This window comes from Zea mays, chromosome 3 (genome assembly GCF_902167145.1).
Source record: "Zea mays cultivar B73 chromosome 3, Zm-B73-REFERENCE-NAM-5.0, whole genome shotgun sequence".
In the NCBI taxonomy this organism is placed as follows: domain Eukaryota; kingdom Viridiplantae; phylum Streptophyta; class Magnoliopsida; order Poales; family Poaceae; genus Zea; species Zea mays.
In genome coordinates, this window is record NC_050098.1 from 59876658 (window position 1) to 59893465 (window position 16808).

The 16808-nt window shown below is 47.0% G+C and overlaps 1 protein-coding gene across 1 annotated transcript; it reads left to right on the forward strand.

Annotated features, from left to right (window-relative positions):
- The first annotated feature begins 7914 nt into the window (after positions 1-7914).
- On the forward strand, positions 7915-10023 carry LOC100273283 (Peroxidase 64). The gene is made up of 3 exons (NM_001147724.1): positions 7915-8211; positions 8842-9267; positions 9376-10023. Exons 1-3 carry the CDS (start codon positions 7963-7965, stop codon positions 9805-9807), a joined length of 1107 nt encoding a protein of 368 aa, NP_001141196.1. The 5' UTR covers positions 7915-7962; the 3' UTR covers positions 9808-10023.
- Positions 10024-16808: the final 6785 nt, after the last annotated feature.

Below are 16808 nucleotides of genomic sequence, written 5' to 3' on the forward strand. Positions count from 1 at the left end.
TTCATCATTTAATTTAGAAATGGAAATTAAGTGTTCACTACAAGCATCAACATTAAAGTCCTTACACCTATTGCAAATCACAACATGTTCTACACAAGAGTTTGATTTATTAGCTATTTCTAACTTAGTATTTAAATCATCATTAACACTTTTTAGACTAGAGATAGACTCATGACAAGTAGATAATTCACATGAAAGCATTTCATTTCTTTTAACTTCTAAAGCAAGAGACTTTTGCACACTTACAAATTTATCATGCTCTTCATATAAAAGATCCTCTTGCTTTTCTAGCAATCTATTCTTCTCATTCAACACATCAATTAATTCATTGATCTTATCAATTTTAGTTCTATCTAAGCCTTTGAATAAACTTGCGTAGTCTACTTCATCATCACTAGATTCATCATCACTTGAAGAAGCATATGCAATAGTATTTTGAGTGATTACCTTCTTCTCCTTTGCCATGAGGCAGGTGTGATGCTCGTTGGGGAAGAGAGACGATTTGTTGAAGGTTGTGGCGGCGAGTCCTTCGTCGTCGGAGTCGGACGAAGAACAATCTGAGTCCCACTCTTTTCCAAGGTGTGCCTCGCCCTTAGCCTTCTTGTAAACCTTCTTGTTCTCTCTCTTCCCATTCTTTCCTTGTTCCTGGTCACTATCATTATTGGGACAGTTAGCAATAAAGTGACCAATCTTACCCCACTTGAAGCAGGAGCGCTTTCCCTTCGTCTTGCTCTTGTTGGGATGCTCCTTGCGACCTTTGAGCGCCGTCTTGAAGCGCTTGATGATGAGGGCCATTTCATCCTCATTTAGCCCGGCCACCTCAACTTGCGCCACTTTGCTAGGTAGCCCCTCCCTGCTGCTTGTTGCTTTGAGAGCAACGGTTTGAGGCTCGTGGATCGGCATTGGGCCATTCAACGCCTCATCAACATATCTTGCCTACTTGATCATCATTCGCCTGCTTACAAACTTTCCGAGTATTTCCTCGGGCGTCATCTTGGTGTACCTAGGATTTTCACGAATAGAGTTTACAAGATGAGGATCAAGGACAGTGAAGGACCTTAGCATAAGCCGAACGACGTCGTGGTCTGTCCATCTCGTGCTTCCATAGCTCCTTAATTTGTTGACCAGGGTCTTGAGCCTGTTGTATGTTTGGGTTGGCTCCTCCCCCCTGATCATTGCGAACCTTCCTAGTTCGCCTTCCACCAACTCCATCTTGGTGATCATGGTGGCGTCGTTCCCCTCATGTGAGATCTTGAGGGTGTCCCAAATTTGCTTGGCATTATCCAAGCCGCCCAACTTATGATACTCTTCCCTGCACAAGGATGCTAAAAAACAGTGGTAGCTTGTGCATTTTTGTGAATTTGTTCATTGATAAACATGGGATTATCCATACTATCAAATTGCATTCCATTTTCTACTATCTCCCATATACTTGGATGAAGAGAAAACAAGTGGCTACGCATTTTGTGACTCCAAAATCCGTAGTCCTCTCCATCAAAGTGTGGAGGTTTACCAAGATGAATGGAAAGCAAATGAGCATTGGAATTTTGCGGAATACGAGAATAATCAAAAGAAAAGTTTGAGTTGACCGTTTTATTTTTCTTGTCGTCGTCGTCTCTTTGGGAAGAAGAGGACTCGTCGCTGTCGTAGTAGACTATCTTCTTGATCTGTCTCTTCTTCTTCCCATCCTTCTTGTGACTTGAGCCCGAGTCAGTGGGCTTGTCGTCTTTGGATCATTGATGAATGACTCCTTCTCCTTGTCGTTGATCACCATCCCCTTTCCCTTAGGATCCATCCCTTCGGGCGATTAGTCCCTTTCGTGAAGAGAACGGCTCTGATACCAATTGAGAGCACCTAGAGGGGGGGGTGAATAGGTGATCCTGTAAAAACTTTGAAACTTATAGCCACAAAACTTGGTTAAGTGTTAGTAGGCTAAATAGCGAGCTCTTATGAACACAAGTATCACAGAAAGGCAATCACAAAAGACACGCGAGTTATCCCGTGGTTCGGCCAAGTACAACACTTGCCTACTCCACGTTGTGGCGTCCCAATGGACGAGGGTTGCACTCAACCCCTTTCAAGTGATCCAAGGATCCACTTGAATACCACAGTGTTTCTTTCTTTCACTATATCCCGTTCGCGAGGAATCTTCACAACTTGGAGCCTCTCGCCCTTACAAATGATGATCACAAAGAAGCACGGATGCAAGGGAGGGAAAAGCAACACACACAAGTCTCAAAAACAACAGCACAAACACGCACACTAGTCACAACTTGAGCTCTAAGTTCACACACGGAGTTCTCAACTCAAGAGGAGCTCAAATTGCTATCACAAAGAATCAAATGCGCTAGAATGAAGTCTTGGTGCTTAGAGATGATCAAAGAATGCTTGTTTTTTTCCTCCATGCGCCTAGGGGTCCCTTTTATAGCCCCAAGGCAGCTAGGAGCCGTTGGAGGCATTCCAGGAAGGCAATTCTTGCCTTTTGTCGGGTGGCACACCGGACAGTCCGGTGTGCCACCGGATAGGCACTGTTCAGTGTCCGGTGCAGATCGCCTTCCTAAAATGGCGCAGCCGACCGTCGAAGATTTGGAGCCATTGGCGCACCGGACACTGTCCGGTGCACACCGCACGGTCCGGTGCCCCCATCAGACCGTGGCTCACCGGACAGTCCGGTGCACCACCGGACAGTCCGATGAATTTTAGTCGTACGCCGCCGACGAATTCCCGAGAGCGGCCAGTTGACCAGACGCCAGCCTGGCGCACCGGACACTGTTCGGTGCACCACCGGACAGTCCGGTGCACCCAGACTGCACAGAGTCTTGGCTGTTCCAGCCAAGTCTTTTCCTTTTGTATTTTCTCTGATTCTAGCACTTAGACAAATATGTTAGTACACAAAAACCAATGTACTAAGTTTAGAATCATACCTTTGTGTTGATTTGCACTTCATCCACCATTTGGCACAATTTAAAACTTAAACCATTTGTGGTGGGCACTTAATCACCAAAATACTTAGAAATGGCCCAAGGGCACATTTCCCTTTCAAGTCCGCCCATGGCCAGAGGCGTCAACGTCCACACAAAGCAAGGAAAGATGACACACATGGTCGGCTGGTAAAAGCGACCCTACTTTCGGTCGATTGCTAGCCAAAAATGCTAGCAAGAAGAATGTTCCACGTGATCGATCAACGAAGAAACCCCGGACACCTACTAAAACGAAACGACCGAACAAAACGGCCCAAAAGGCGACACAACAAGCATTGCCTGTTCATTCTATGAGACCAGGGTACTTTCCACCCGTTTATTCATCGTCGGTATATTATCTTGTTCAAATATGGAATGGTATGATGATGAATTCATGGCACATGTATAGTCCCTTTGTCTATCTTGACTGGGGGGGCACCTCCATTATATTCCCTTTGATCCATTGACCAAATGGTCATGGCCATGGAAGGTACAATCCGAATTGGCCTTTATGCATTGGTGCTTTATTGAATGATCTCCATATTGAAAAGCCGATGACTTGCATCAGGTTTAGTTCAAATGTTTTTGGTTCGTCAACCTTCACCAAAAGGCAGGGGCATATGTTGAACACCATAAAGAGCCTTGCGGACGGTCCGGCCCTGATGCCGGACGGTCCGCGATGGTAGCGCGGACGGTTCGCGCGTGCGCAGAGTCAGTTAGGGTTCCTAGTTTCTCGTGGGATTTGTTACCTAAAACCGCGGGATTAGCTCGGGAAATAGTTTGTAGCGGATCCAGACCCCTCTTTATATAGATGAAGGGCTACGACCGATTAAAACCCCCCAACAATCGATCAAATCAAGTCTATTTCTCGTTTTTACCTTATGCATTAGGAGTAGTTCTAGTTTAGCCCTAGTTTAACCTTTTAATCCCTAAATTCTTCGCTTCTCTTCGGCTCTACACCGATTAGAGGTGTCTAGGTCGGCCTGCCGAGCCTAGACAATACCTAGGATCTCTCCTCCCCGATGGGGTTCCTCCCGGGAGCGAGATCCAAGCGCCATCGGCGATCTTCGCCAACCCTGCGTATGCGCGGACCGTCCGGCCTATAAGTGCGGATCGTCCGGCTCGTCAGGCAGGAATACCAGCCACTGTACCAGGTTGCGGACCGTCCGCGCCTCTGCAGAGAGCACCGCCGTCGGTTCTTATTACAGTGATTGGCACCCGAAAATGTGTCAACAGTCGAGTGTTTTTGACACTCGAATCCTCGATAAAGCAGTGACTCCGGTAGCAGTGATTGAATAAGACATCAAACTGGCCGATCTTAGAGAAAATATCGACAGTGAATATCGAAGTCATGGATGCATGAATTGACTAAAACTTTAGATGCGTGAATATTTAGCCCACTGCCTCTTTGAATCTGTTTATAGACATGGGGTTTCACTCATGTGTGGTGCCAATGCATTATTAGAGACTACCTTTTCTGGTCCACCGCTACAAATAATGAAATGAAATGCCTATTATTAGGGCCAGCCGGCCACGGCACAGCCGGGCAGGGAGTACCGTGCAGTCACGTGTAAAGGAGGGTGGTAGAAATAAAAATTTGAGGTCCTGCTTTTAAGGTTCTGAACAAGTGTAATGTTTGAAGAGGGGACACTTGTGAATATTATGTGTATTTATGTTTGCGCGTGTGGACACGAGACAGAAATCTATTTTCCAAGTAATTTTTATTTCCAATATTAAATAGAAATGGAAATGCCGAATGCGTACTATTTCTTTAGGATTCATATATAGATGCATGGGTTGTTGGAAAATTAGTTAGGTCGATCGTACTTTCGTAGGAAAAATCAAAGTTCTAGAGGCTAGCTGGACAAGTCTACGTTGAAACGAAACCTCTGACCAGGCACCGACAAGCCATGCAAGCCGACATCCGAAAAAATGTGAGCTCCAAGTTCACACATTGTCACAAGGGCTATGTAGTAAGAATGGAAAAAAAATTAAGCGTAACAAAATCATTTGGCTAATAAGAAAATATACTCACTCCTTCCTACACAAGCATTCAAAAAAATTAAGGAATCTCTTTGCCTTAAGGGCATGTGTATAACCTAGCTAGAGAGCTGCAGGCATAAAATACAACTAAAAAACTATATGATATAACAAAATGTCTTTAAAATTAGTCACATCATACATATAATTTAGAAAAATATGTTTCGAGAGTCGTGTAGAGACGGATTCTTAATAAAAAGACTATCTATTGTATATTTTTTTCATCTAACCTTCTAGATAACTCTCAAGATATGGAGTACTAATGAGGTTATAAGTGACCTAAGTATGTGCAGAAATATGATAGGTATATTGTTTATCTTTTGTATACTTTTTAACCTGTATTAATATTAGGTAAAAATACTAAGTATTCATACTTAAATAGGCTTCAAGTTTATCGGTGTAACAAAAATAACGGAGCCGAAAGCAGCAACATTATGTGGAGTAGTAATCAATTATTAAATTTTATTTTTTATTTTGCTAGAGAACAATAAAAGCATGAATATATGCTCACATATATACGCACACACAAGAGAACAAACCTTGGGGTAGAGGTTCCACCTGTAGCCATATGATGCTTGGTGAACTGTTTTAATTAGTCCAGGCAATCACGATTAACTCCTTAGACTCGCTCGAAGACACGGCTTAACACATCTACTAGTTTCGTGCCTGTGCGTTGCCACAAGAGTAAAAAATTAGTATGAAACATATATACGAAATAACAAACATCACTTGGGTGGTAAGGTAGAACCTCCACGTTAACCTCATTTGGACGTCACGGGGAGAATCGCCGCTCGTCGGCGACGCCATCGCCAGTGATGGTGCCTCGTGGTCGGGAACGACGGTGGCTGCTGCTAATGTTGTGGGTCCAAATCTAGACATGAGGCCGATGTCGACGTTGTGGGGTGGCGGCGAAGCGGAACCTCAGCGCCAGCTTCATCTAGGCGTCATCGAGCTTGTGGACGAGCGTCTGGCGGGATGACACTCGAATACTCGACTGTGAGTTGTTGGCCAGTTAGGTTAGTGAGGAAAGCTCCCACCAATTATTGGAACCAATCGCCATTCGGCAGTGGCAGCTACAGGAGAAGCCGGCGCAACCTTATCTAGGTGGGCGCCCTCCTTCTTGCGGGTGGAGAAGCGGGCGGGAGTCTGTTGTGGAGTGGGTGAGTGGGACGCGACGACTGACATGGCATGGAGGTTACAGATGGCGTGAAGACTGGAGATTGGCGTGGAGGATATGGTTTGTTGGCGGAGGAAGTTCGTTGTGAGAGCCAATCGGCGCGAACGCGAGAAGCGGGAGGCTGGCTGGGGCGTGTCGTGCGGAGGGTGCAGGAGGCGATACGAGCGTTGGCGAGCGTGTGCAGGCCTGGGGCAGAGACATGGTCTACTTGTGTACGATAGAGGTGAGTTGGTGTGCATTTTGGTGCGGGTGGAGAAGCGGGCTGGAGTATGTTGTGGAGTGGGCGGGTGGGACGTGACAACTGACATGGCATGGAGGTTGCAGATGGCGTGAAGACTTGCGACTGACGTGGAGGTCATGGTTTGCGGGCGGAGGCAGTTCGTTGCGAGAGTCAATCGGCGCGAATGCGAGAAGCGAGAGGCTGGCTGGGGCGTGTCGTGCAGAGGATGCGGGAGGCGACACAGGTGTTGGTGAGAGTGAGCAGGCCTGGGGGAGAGTGGAGTCATGGTCTGCTTGTGTTTGTGTATGGTAGGGGTGAGTTGGTGTGCGTTTTGGTGTGAGTGTGTGCATACATGAACAGATACTACAGCTATACTTGTAAGTGAGAGGCAATAAAAAATCCATTGCACTGCTCGGGAGACTTGCCGCCAGCTACACACTACTGGGGGCTGGGTTGTTTATGCACTTAAACTCAACTGCCACTTCTACGTGTATGTCGTTGTTGCTAATTGTTTCCGGGTTGTCGAGCTACCAAGTGTATCGAACTGGAGCTAGTTGTGTTGGGCTTGGGCCTCCGATGAAAGACCGCCATGCTTGGGCCTCGAGACCGGAATGGCCAATAGAGGCCGCGACGGGCCGCATATCTACCGGTGGGGTCTGGAAAGGGTGAAGTCATGGTAGTGACGTGGTCTATACTATTGACTTAATAGATAGTAGAGAAGTGGAGTCATGGTCTGCTTGTGTATGGTAGGGGAGAGTTGGTGTGCGTTTTGGTGTGAGTGTGTGCATACATGAACAGATACTACAGCTATACTTGTAAGTGAGAGGCAATAAAAAATCCATTGCACTGCTCGGGAGACTTGCCGCCAGCTACACACTACTGGGGCTGGGTTGTTTATGCACTTAAACTCAACTGCCATTTCTACGTGTATGTCGTTGTTGCTAATTGTTGTCGGGTTGTCGAGCTACCAAGTGTATCGAACTGGAGCTAGTTGTGTTGGGTTTGGGCCTCCGATGAAAGGCCGCCATGCTTGGGCCTCGAGACCGGAATGGCCAATAGAGGCCGCGACGGGCCGCATATCTACCGGTGGGGTCTGGGAAGGGTGAAGTCATGATAGCGCCGTGGTCTATACTATTGACTTAATAGATAGTAGAGATTGGATATGGCCTAACGACCTCTCAAAATACCTCTCAAAAGACGCTTCAATTAATGTACATGCCCTGATCCAAGTTTTGGTTTCCAAATCTTACAGAACAATTAAAAAAATGAAACAAAAAAAACTCCTCTCTTGTCCATCTCACTCCGTCGTGTGCATGGCGGTTTCCTACTTAAAATCCATCGCGACTGCATCTTTTGTCATGAACGAGCTTTGCTTGCACTACGCTCCCTCGCCTCAAGATCTGTGCTTGCCGGCTTAATTAATTGCTACTAAAAATCCATCCCGTGGATATATATAAACCGTGGTGTGTGTTGTCCACTACGATACAAAACACAAACTCTCGGAGACAGGGAAGTAGCGTAGCTAGATCCAGAGCTCGGCGCCAGAGATACCCGACATCCTCGTCATGTCTCCGGTTGCAAGCAAGGGAGTAGTGATGGACGGTGCGGTGGCGGTGGCGGCAGTGGCCGCCGCCGTGCTGCTGTGCCTCCATCTGCCGGCGGTGGCGCGAGGCCAGCTGCAGGTGGGGTTCTACAACACGAGCTGCCCCAACGCCGAGTCCCTGGTCCGCCAGGCGGTGGCCAGCGCGTTCGCCAACGACTCCGGCATCGCCGCCGGCCTCATCCGCCTCCTTTTCCACGACTGCTTCGTCAGGGTACGTATACATGGATCTGTTTGGGTTCCTTCTCTGCTACTTATACTAAGAGCATCTCCAACAACGTGACCTATAAATGCTTTATAATTTTAAAATAAGTAAATTTTATAGAATTTAGGGCACCAACAAAACACTCCGCTCCAACAATAAAGCCCCAAATTTAGATTATATGGCAGCCCACTACGGTGTAGTATATTTGAGCCACTTAAGAGAGTGCCCTATAGTTTTTTGACAAAATTTGTTGAATTGACGCACTGTTGGAGTGGTTTTTCCTGTGTAGAGCCCTATATTTCGATTTGAGGCATTAATTTGAGTCATTGTTGGAGATGATCTAAGGGAAATTCCCATCGTATCGAATAAAGGGTTCACAGTAATCGACATACATATGCCTTGTTTTGGTTTCTTTGGTCGGTTTCCCTTCTTTTTGGGCTTGTGCTTTTGCATGTAAAAAAGAACATTCAACTCTCGTTGTTCTCTTTACATGCATGGCTAGTTTGTGGTTGTCGTGGTCTTGTTTGTGGTCATCCCTGCCCACTGTACATAGTCACACAGTAGTATCTTCATCTGTCTACTCGATCTCTACTTGTGATTTTGCAAACGGGATGATGCTCTCATGGTGGTGGTGAACAGGGCTGCGATGCGTCGGTGCTGCTGACCTCCGCCAACAACACGGCGGAGCGTGACGCGCCGCCCAACAACCCGAGCCTCCACGGGTTCCAGGTGATCGACGCGGCGAAGGCGGCGGTGGAGCAGAGCTGCCCGCAGACGGTGTCGTGCGCGGACATCGTGGCCTTCGCGGCGCGCGACAGCATCAACCTCACGGGCAACCTGCCGTACCAGGTGCCCTCGGGCCGCCGGGACGGCAACGTCTCCCTCGACACGGAGGCCAACAGCAACCTGCCGGCGCCAACGTTCAACGCGTCCCAGCTGGTGGCCAGCTTCGCGGCCAAGAACCTCACCGACGAGGAGATGGTCATCCTCTCCGGCGCCCACACCGTCGGCCGCTCCTTCTGCACATCGTTTCTCGCGCGCATCTACAACGGATCCACCCCGATCGTACGTACAGTACAGATACTGTAAATAGATACTATGATACATCTTCCATTCGTTGTCTTATATACGTATCAGCTAACAACGATTGACGTCCAATGCAATGCTATGCAGGTTGACTCTGGCCTGAGCGCCGGGTACGCCACACTGCTGCGCGCGCTGTGCCCGTCCAACGCCAACTCGTCCACGCCCACGACCACGGTGATCGACCCCAGCACGCCGGCGGTGCTGGACAACAACTACTACAAGCTGCTGCCGCTCAACCTGGGCCTCTTCTTCTCCGACAACCAGCTGCGCGTCAACTCCACGCTCAACGCCTCCGTCAACAGCTTCGCCGCCAACGAGACGCTCTGGAAGGAGAAGTTCGTCGCCGCCATGGTCAAGATGGGAAACATCCAGGTGCTCACGGGGACCCAGGGCCAGATCAGGCTCAACTGCAGCATCGTCAACAACGGCTCGTCGTCGGTGGGGATCCAGCAGATGACAGTGCCCAACTCCTACTCTGGCGCCACCGCGTCCCTTGATGATGAGATCGCCACGAGCTGATCTAGATCGGCGCGGTGTGATGTGATGATAGATATTTGCATTGTGTGTCCATCTTTAGGCTATTAATTAGTACGTTTGCTCCCGGTACGCGCGAGAGTGCGTAGTTCGTGTGTCATTCATATGCGCGTACACGAGATTTCCAGTATCACCATGCATGTATCCCGTGAATCATCATCAGTAAATAAAACTGGTGCTCTTTGAGAGTCTATTATTATCATTATCTATGGCGAAAGGAACATACGAAGCATATGTGTCCTATAGGTCTAGGACTTCTTCACATAATTATTAGATAACCTAGCTAGCTATCACTACCGAAGACGCGCTCTTTGCCGTGCTCACTGCTCAGAGCTTGCTGAGAGCGAAACGTCGGGCACTCGATAATGATATAATTTACCGAGTATTTCGCTCGACAAATAAGAACACTTGGCAAACATCCTCTTTGTCAAGAGTCGAACACTCGGCACAAAAATACAGTCGTTAATGAATTCTTTACAAAGTATCGAAACCTCGACAAAATACTGCACTCGACAACGCGTCGTCAGCTGCGGACGACAACTGGCTGCCATTAACTATGTCAAATGTCCAAAGAAGACACTGGACAAAAGCATATCTTTGCCGAGTGTCATATGCACACACTCGGTAAAGAACTTTTTTCTAGTGTCTTTTTATGATGCTCGGCAAAGTTTATTTGTTTTTTCTTTTCCCCGCCTTTTTTACCGTGTTCCTAAAATCTCTGGACCTATATATGGAATTTCGGCATATTTCTCAAAGTGTTTGCTATATCTATTAGATTTATTACATTTAACTGATTTTTTTCAGATAATTCATGAACTATAAGTCACTCGGATAATAGAAAACAATGAATGCAAAATTGATATTCATGTTAATGAGCACAAGCTACAACCTTATTCAGAACAGACCAGAAATTTTGAACATTTATATTCACGAAACATGACTGAGAACTTGCGATCCATTTGTTTTAAATTTGTATAAAACACAAACGAAGTCAGAAAATCATGAAACTCGTCGAAATGGCATGATATCATATGTAGAGGTTGCGATAAAAAAAATTAAGTGTATCGTAAAAGTTGTCACATACGACATGTAGAAACCTAGTCGGACTTTGTAGAAGTTTCATGATTTCATGTGAAGGCTTCGTGTCACAACCGGTTTTGGAAGATAAACCGAATGAGAACCATGTACGTGCCAGGATTAGAACTCACGTACACAGCGATTACATAGTTGGACATCATCACACAATGCTTGAATTAAATAACAGAAAGGTACTTAGTTACATCAAGATGTCTGAGACATCCGCAGAGTCTATTACATAAACATAGTGTTCAACAATATTATCAAAGTGCGGAGTAACGAAAGGTAGAATGTAAGCCTACACAGGCAGCTAACTGGGGGTTTGCCACTAAGATAAACTAGAACTCATCGTATTCCTGGAACTCCTTGAAGTCATCCATGTTGCCAGCTTCACCTCCTGAGCACTGAGAACAGTGGGGACAACCTGTGGTGGGGTGGTTTGTAAAGCAAGGGTGAGTACACTTCAATGTACTCAGCAAATGTCTCGTTTAGCTAAAGTGGACTAGCTGTTTGTGGAGTTTAAAGTTAAGCAGTTGCTTTTAGTTGGTCAAGTTTTATTACTATAAGTAGAGCCAAGTTTTAGTAATAACCCAGTTATTACCCAGAGACACTCCCTCCAAGAGGAAATACCAGAGATCAGGATTATAATCACCATTGTTCTAATCGAAGAGGATCCCAAGGCTGCTCATAACCGCGAGCACGACTGATATACCAGTTTCTAACACTCCGTAGAGGTTGCACACTTTACCCACAAGCCGTGATTCCCATTCTGCCCGGGGTTCTAGCCTCCTCATTGATCACTACCAAGGTGACCGAGCAGGGTCTCACTACGTAGCCTTTACAAAGATTTCCCAGAGGACATAGTTGCCCGTTAGATTTCTCCAGTTTGATAAACACAGTAAATCTCCCCAAAGGAAGGGTGACTAACAAAACCAAATCAAAGAACCTCTGCAACCAGCCTCGACAGAGCAAGTACTGTGCCCGGACCCCATTGACGGCCCTACGGCGAAGCCAACTACTCCTCTGGTTCCTCTAATTAATCAGCTAAGGGCGTCCCATTCCACCCTCATGGTTGCACTGTTATCCCGGGTTGTCACTCCCCAAACAGGTCCTTACGGAGAGGCACTCAGGAAAGAGCCTAAGCCCCCTAAAGTAATCACAAGGACCCCATCGGGATAACATCATCGTATCATAAAAGATCACATCATGTTCATTGATTAAGTTTAAGCAATTGCATAAGCTAACCATGATTAACCCAAAAAGGTAAACAAGAGCAAGAGAAATACAAACTAGTCAATCCTTAAGTTTTAGTAATGTAATGCGGGACAGTGAATTATAAAGTATAGTAGGACATAGTAGGTCTGAGGACACTTGCCTTCGCCAGGTTGTTGCTCAAGGAGGTCTCCAACAACACACTCAGGAACCTCGGACTGCTCGTTGTCTAAGTAAAGCGAGCATACATTCAATATATTTGGAAAAGTATAAATGAACAACACATCAAACATTTACAATCATTGACACATAACTCAAAAAGGTATAGTATTAAGTGTAGGGGAATGATATCAAGTTACAAAAAAATGGAGTAATCCTAATTGGGGAATTGATTACTCTCTAAATGTTTGGGACATAGCTCAAAAAAGTTAAGTAGTGATTAAAACAAAGGAAAGCTAGAATTATAATATAAACTACTCTCATTTAGGAATTTGACTACCTTTTAGGTATTATCCATAATTACATTCCTAATTCTGTTTATTTTATTAAGGCCTAAAGGTTAAGTCCAAAAATAAATCCAAGTGATGCATAACACTAGTCTCACAAGATTGAATGTACTTTATTCCTAGGGTTCTTCTTTTTATTTCATTAAATAAATAAATATATACTTTAATTCTATATTCCAAGTGTAAAAATTAAAGTATGCAGATTACAGTTGACTATATTTTATTTGAACAGAGAATAATCTTGTGAACATTTTGCAATTTGAACCACTAAATTTGGAGTTCATATGAAAAAGATATGAATTAAACAAGTTTTGAAGTTTGAAATATGAAATTAAGGCTAAATCTCTAATTAAATAAAAGTCCAGGGGCTATTCTAAAGAAACCAGGGACCTATGCGCTAAAACAGAGGACAACGGGTTGATTTCCTAAAACCAGAGGGGTTCTTAAGCAAAACAACCACGCGAAGGGGTACAGGGTAATCTCAGCCATCGGATCAGAAACCGACGACCCAGATTAGATCGCGCAGGCGCGGGCGAGCGGACGCGACTGACAAGAGGGGCCAGGGCGGGCTGACCAGCCGGGCCCAAGGGCAGAGACACGGTTGAGGGGGAGAGAGGAGAGACGGTTGGATCTGAATCGGACGGCTACGATTAGATCCGCTCGGGTTAGCTCTACACTGTCCAATCTCGGGCGAACGACCGAGATCTAACGGCAGGGGGCGGACATGGGCGCAGTGGTGCCGCTCGGTCCCACGGTGGGAACTCACCAGAGACGAGCAGACCGGCCATGGCGGGCCACCAGAGGCTTGGGGGATTGGCCTAGGCGCGCACAGGGGGATCTAGCGGACTCAGCCGAGGGCACCACACCGGCGCGGGAGCACCAGAGGGCGCTGCACACGGTGAGGCGGGCTAACGGCGGCGCGGGGCAACTCCGGCGAGCAATTGTGTGTTAACCAGTGCAGTACACAGGGAAATAAGGGCGGGGGGAGGTTGCTCACCTTGAGGGGAAGCGCTGGAGGCACGGGGCAACGACGGAGGCACAGGGACGCGACGGGGCGACGGTGGCAGAGCTCCAGCTGCGCAAGAACCACTCCGGTGAGCGCGGACCGGACAGACCAGAGAGGGGGAGGGCACACCGAAGGGTGTCCCGTGTAGCTAACTGCAAGGCGAAGCTTACCGTGGCACTAGACGGGGCACGGGCGTAACGGCAGCCACGGAACAGGCGGTGGACGTCGGCGGGCGGTGGCGGATGTTCTCGGTTCGCGTGGGCAGAGCGAGAGAGAGGGCGAGAGAGCTGGGCAGAGGGTGCAAATGGAAGAGGGGAGGTGGGCGAGCAGGGCGTGGGGTTCAAAAGGGAGGCGGGGGCTCGGTCGTGGCCGGAGAACGCGCGGCCGTGGGCGCGTCCACGGTGGGGAGATCGTGGGCGGGAGGTTGAGGACGGCTGACAGGTGGGGACGGCGGGACAAAGAGAGGGAGAGAGCGGGCGCGGCCGAGAACAACGGCGCCGACAGGGTTGGCCCACGGGACAGAGAGAGAGGGAGAGAGGGGGCGCTCAGGGTTGTGCCAACACGCGGGACCCGCCTGTCAGGTAGAGGGGGCGCGCGGGCGCGGGCGCGCGAGCGAACTGGGCTAAGTGGGCTACCTTGGGCCGAATTTGGTTTTCCATTTTCAAGGGAATTTCTAATTGCTTTTCTATTTATTTTGTCTAGGGTTTTCAATTCAAATTCAAATCAAGTTTCAAATTCAAACCAAATCAAATATGTGCAACAATTCAAAGAATATTTAGGCTCAATATGATGCAACATTCCATGACTCATATGTTTTAGGCAAAATAAAATAAATAATCCCTCACTAATACAACTAACTCTAATTAAAAGAGAGAGAGAGAAAACTAGAGAGAGAGGGAAACTAAAGTGAGATAGAGAAGAGTAACACCTGAATTTGGATGATCATAAGAAAGAAATTTTATACCCCCAAATTCAGGGTGTTACAGACCTATCCTCCTTAAAAGAATCTCGCCCTCGAGATTCAGGCCTGGCTAGCAAAGAGTTTAGGGTACTTGGCTCTTAGATCATCTTCTCTTTCCCAGGTTGCTTCTTCTTCTAAGTGATGGCCCCATTTGACTTTGCACATTCTGATGGTGTTCCTCCGAGTGACTCGATCTGCTGTCTCCAAAATTTGTGTTGGCTTCTCAACGTATGTCAGATCCTCTTGAACTTCAAGGTCTTCCATTGGCAACTGCTCTTCTGATACTCGCAAGCATTTCTTTAACTGAGACACGTGGAACACATCATGCACTACGGACAGGTTCTCTGGTAAGCTGAGTTGATAAGCCACTTCTCCACGTCTGGCTTGAATCTGATATGGGCCGATATAGCGAGGTGCTAACTTGCCTTTGACTCCAAACCTCTTGGTTCCTCTGATGGGCGACACTTTCAAGTAGACATAGTCTCCCACTTCAAAATTGAGTTCTCTTCTTCTGGTATCGGCATAGCTTCGCTGTCTGGACTGCGCTGCCTTCAGATTTTCCCGAACCATCCTGATATTCTCTTCGGCTTCAAGCAAAATCTCTAGGCCGAATACCTGTCTTTCACCGGGTTAGTCCCAATGCAATGGAGTTCTGCAATTCCTCCCATAAAATGCTTCGAATGGTGACATCTTCAGACTGGCTTGGTAGTTGTTGTTGTAGGAGAATTCTGCATACGGTAGCCTCTTGTCCCAACCTAACTGGTCTTGCAAAGCACAAGCTCTCATCATATCCTCAAGAATCTGGTTGGTTCTCTCAGTCTAGCCATCTGTCTGCGGGTGATAAGCTGAACTGAATTTCATGTGTGTACCCAAAGCTTCGTATAGCTGCTACCAAAAGTGAGAAGTAAACTGGGTGCCTCTATCCGATATTATCTTCTTTGGAATACCATGCAAGCACACAATCCGACACTGCGCTGTTATAAGTGGTCTTGACTGGTATGAAATGGGCCGCCTTTGTCAAATGGTCCACGACTACCCAGATGGAGTCATAACCAGCTCGAGTGCGGGGCAGACCAACTATAAAGTCCATCCTAATCTCATCCCATTTCCACTGAGGAATCTGTAACGGCTGCAACAAACCTGCGGGTCTCTGATGTTCGGCCTTGATCCTCTGACAACTGTCGCATCTGGCCACATACTCTGCAATCTCACTTTTCATACCATACCACCAGAATCTCTTCTTTAAGTCTTGGTACATTTTCTCAATACCAGGGTGTATAGAGTATGGTGTCTCATGAGCTTTCTTGAGAATCAGTTCTCGAATCGAGGTGATGTTGGGAACGCACAACCTATCCTTGAACCATACCACTCCTTCTGCATCTTCACGGAAATCTGGACCTTTCCCATCGATGATCAGCTGCAGGATCTCGTTGATCTTCTCATCATCCTTCTGACCTTTTCTGATGTCTTGCTCCAGAGTGGGCTCTAGCTCAATTGTCACTCCTTGAGTGTTGTTCAGAAATCCGAGACTCAACCTGTCGAATTCCTTTGCTAGCTCAAACGATATCGGGTGAGCGGCCAACATATTGACTTGACTCTTCCTGCTCAGAGCATCTGGAACCACATTTGCTTTGCCTGGGTGATAATGAATCTCCAGTTCATAGTCTTTGATCAATTCTAGCCATCTTCGTTGCCTCATGTTTAACTCTGACTGAGTGAATATGTACTTGAGGCTCTTGTGGTCTGTGTAGATATCACAATTTTGCCCATAAAGATAATGTCTCCAGGTTTTTAGTGCATGAACCACTGCTGCTAGTTCCAGGTCATGAGTAGGATAATTCTTCTCATGAACTTTCAATTATCGGGACGAGTATGCCACTACTTTCCCTTCCTGCATTAACACACATCCCAGTCCGGTGTACGAAGCATCACAATATACTGAGAATGGCTTGTGAACATCTGGCAGAACCAACACCGGTGCTATTGTCAACTTCTGCTTCAACATCTCAAAATGATTCTTGGCACGCTGGGTTCCACTTGAACTCAACCTTCTTTGCTAGCAGGGCTGTCGTTGGTCTGGCAATCTTGGAGAAACTTTCAATGAAACGCCGATAATAATCGGCCATTCCAATGAAACTCTTGATTCCTCGGAAATCTTTTGGTGCTTTCCAGTCTAGAATCGCTGTTACTTTCTTTGGATCCACAGCTAGTCCATCTCGGTTTA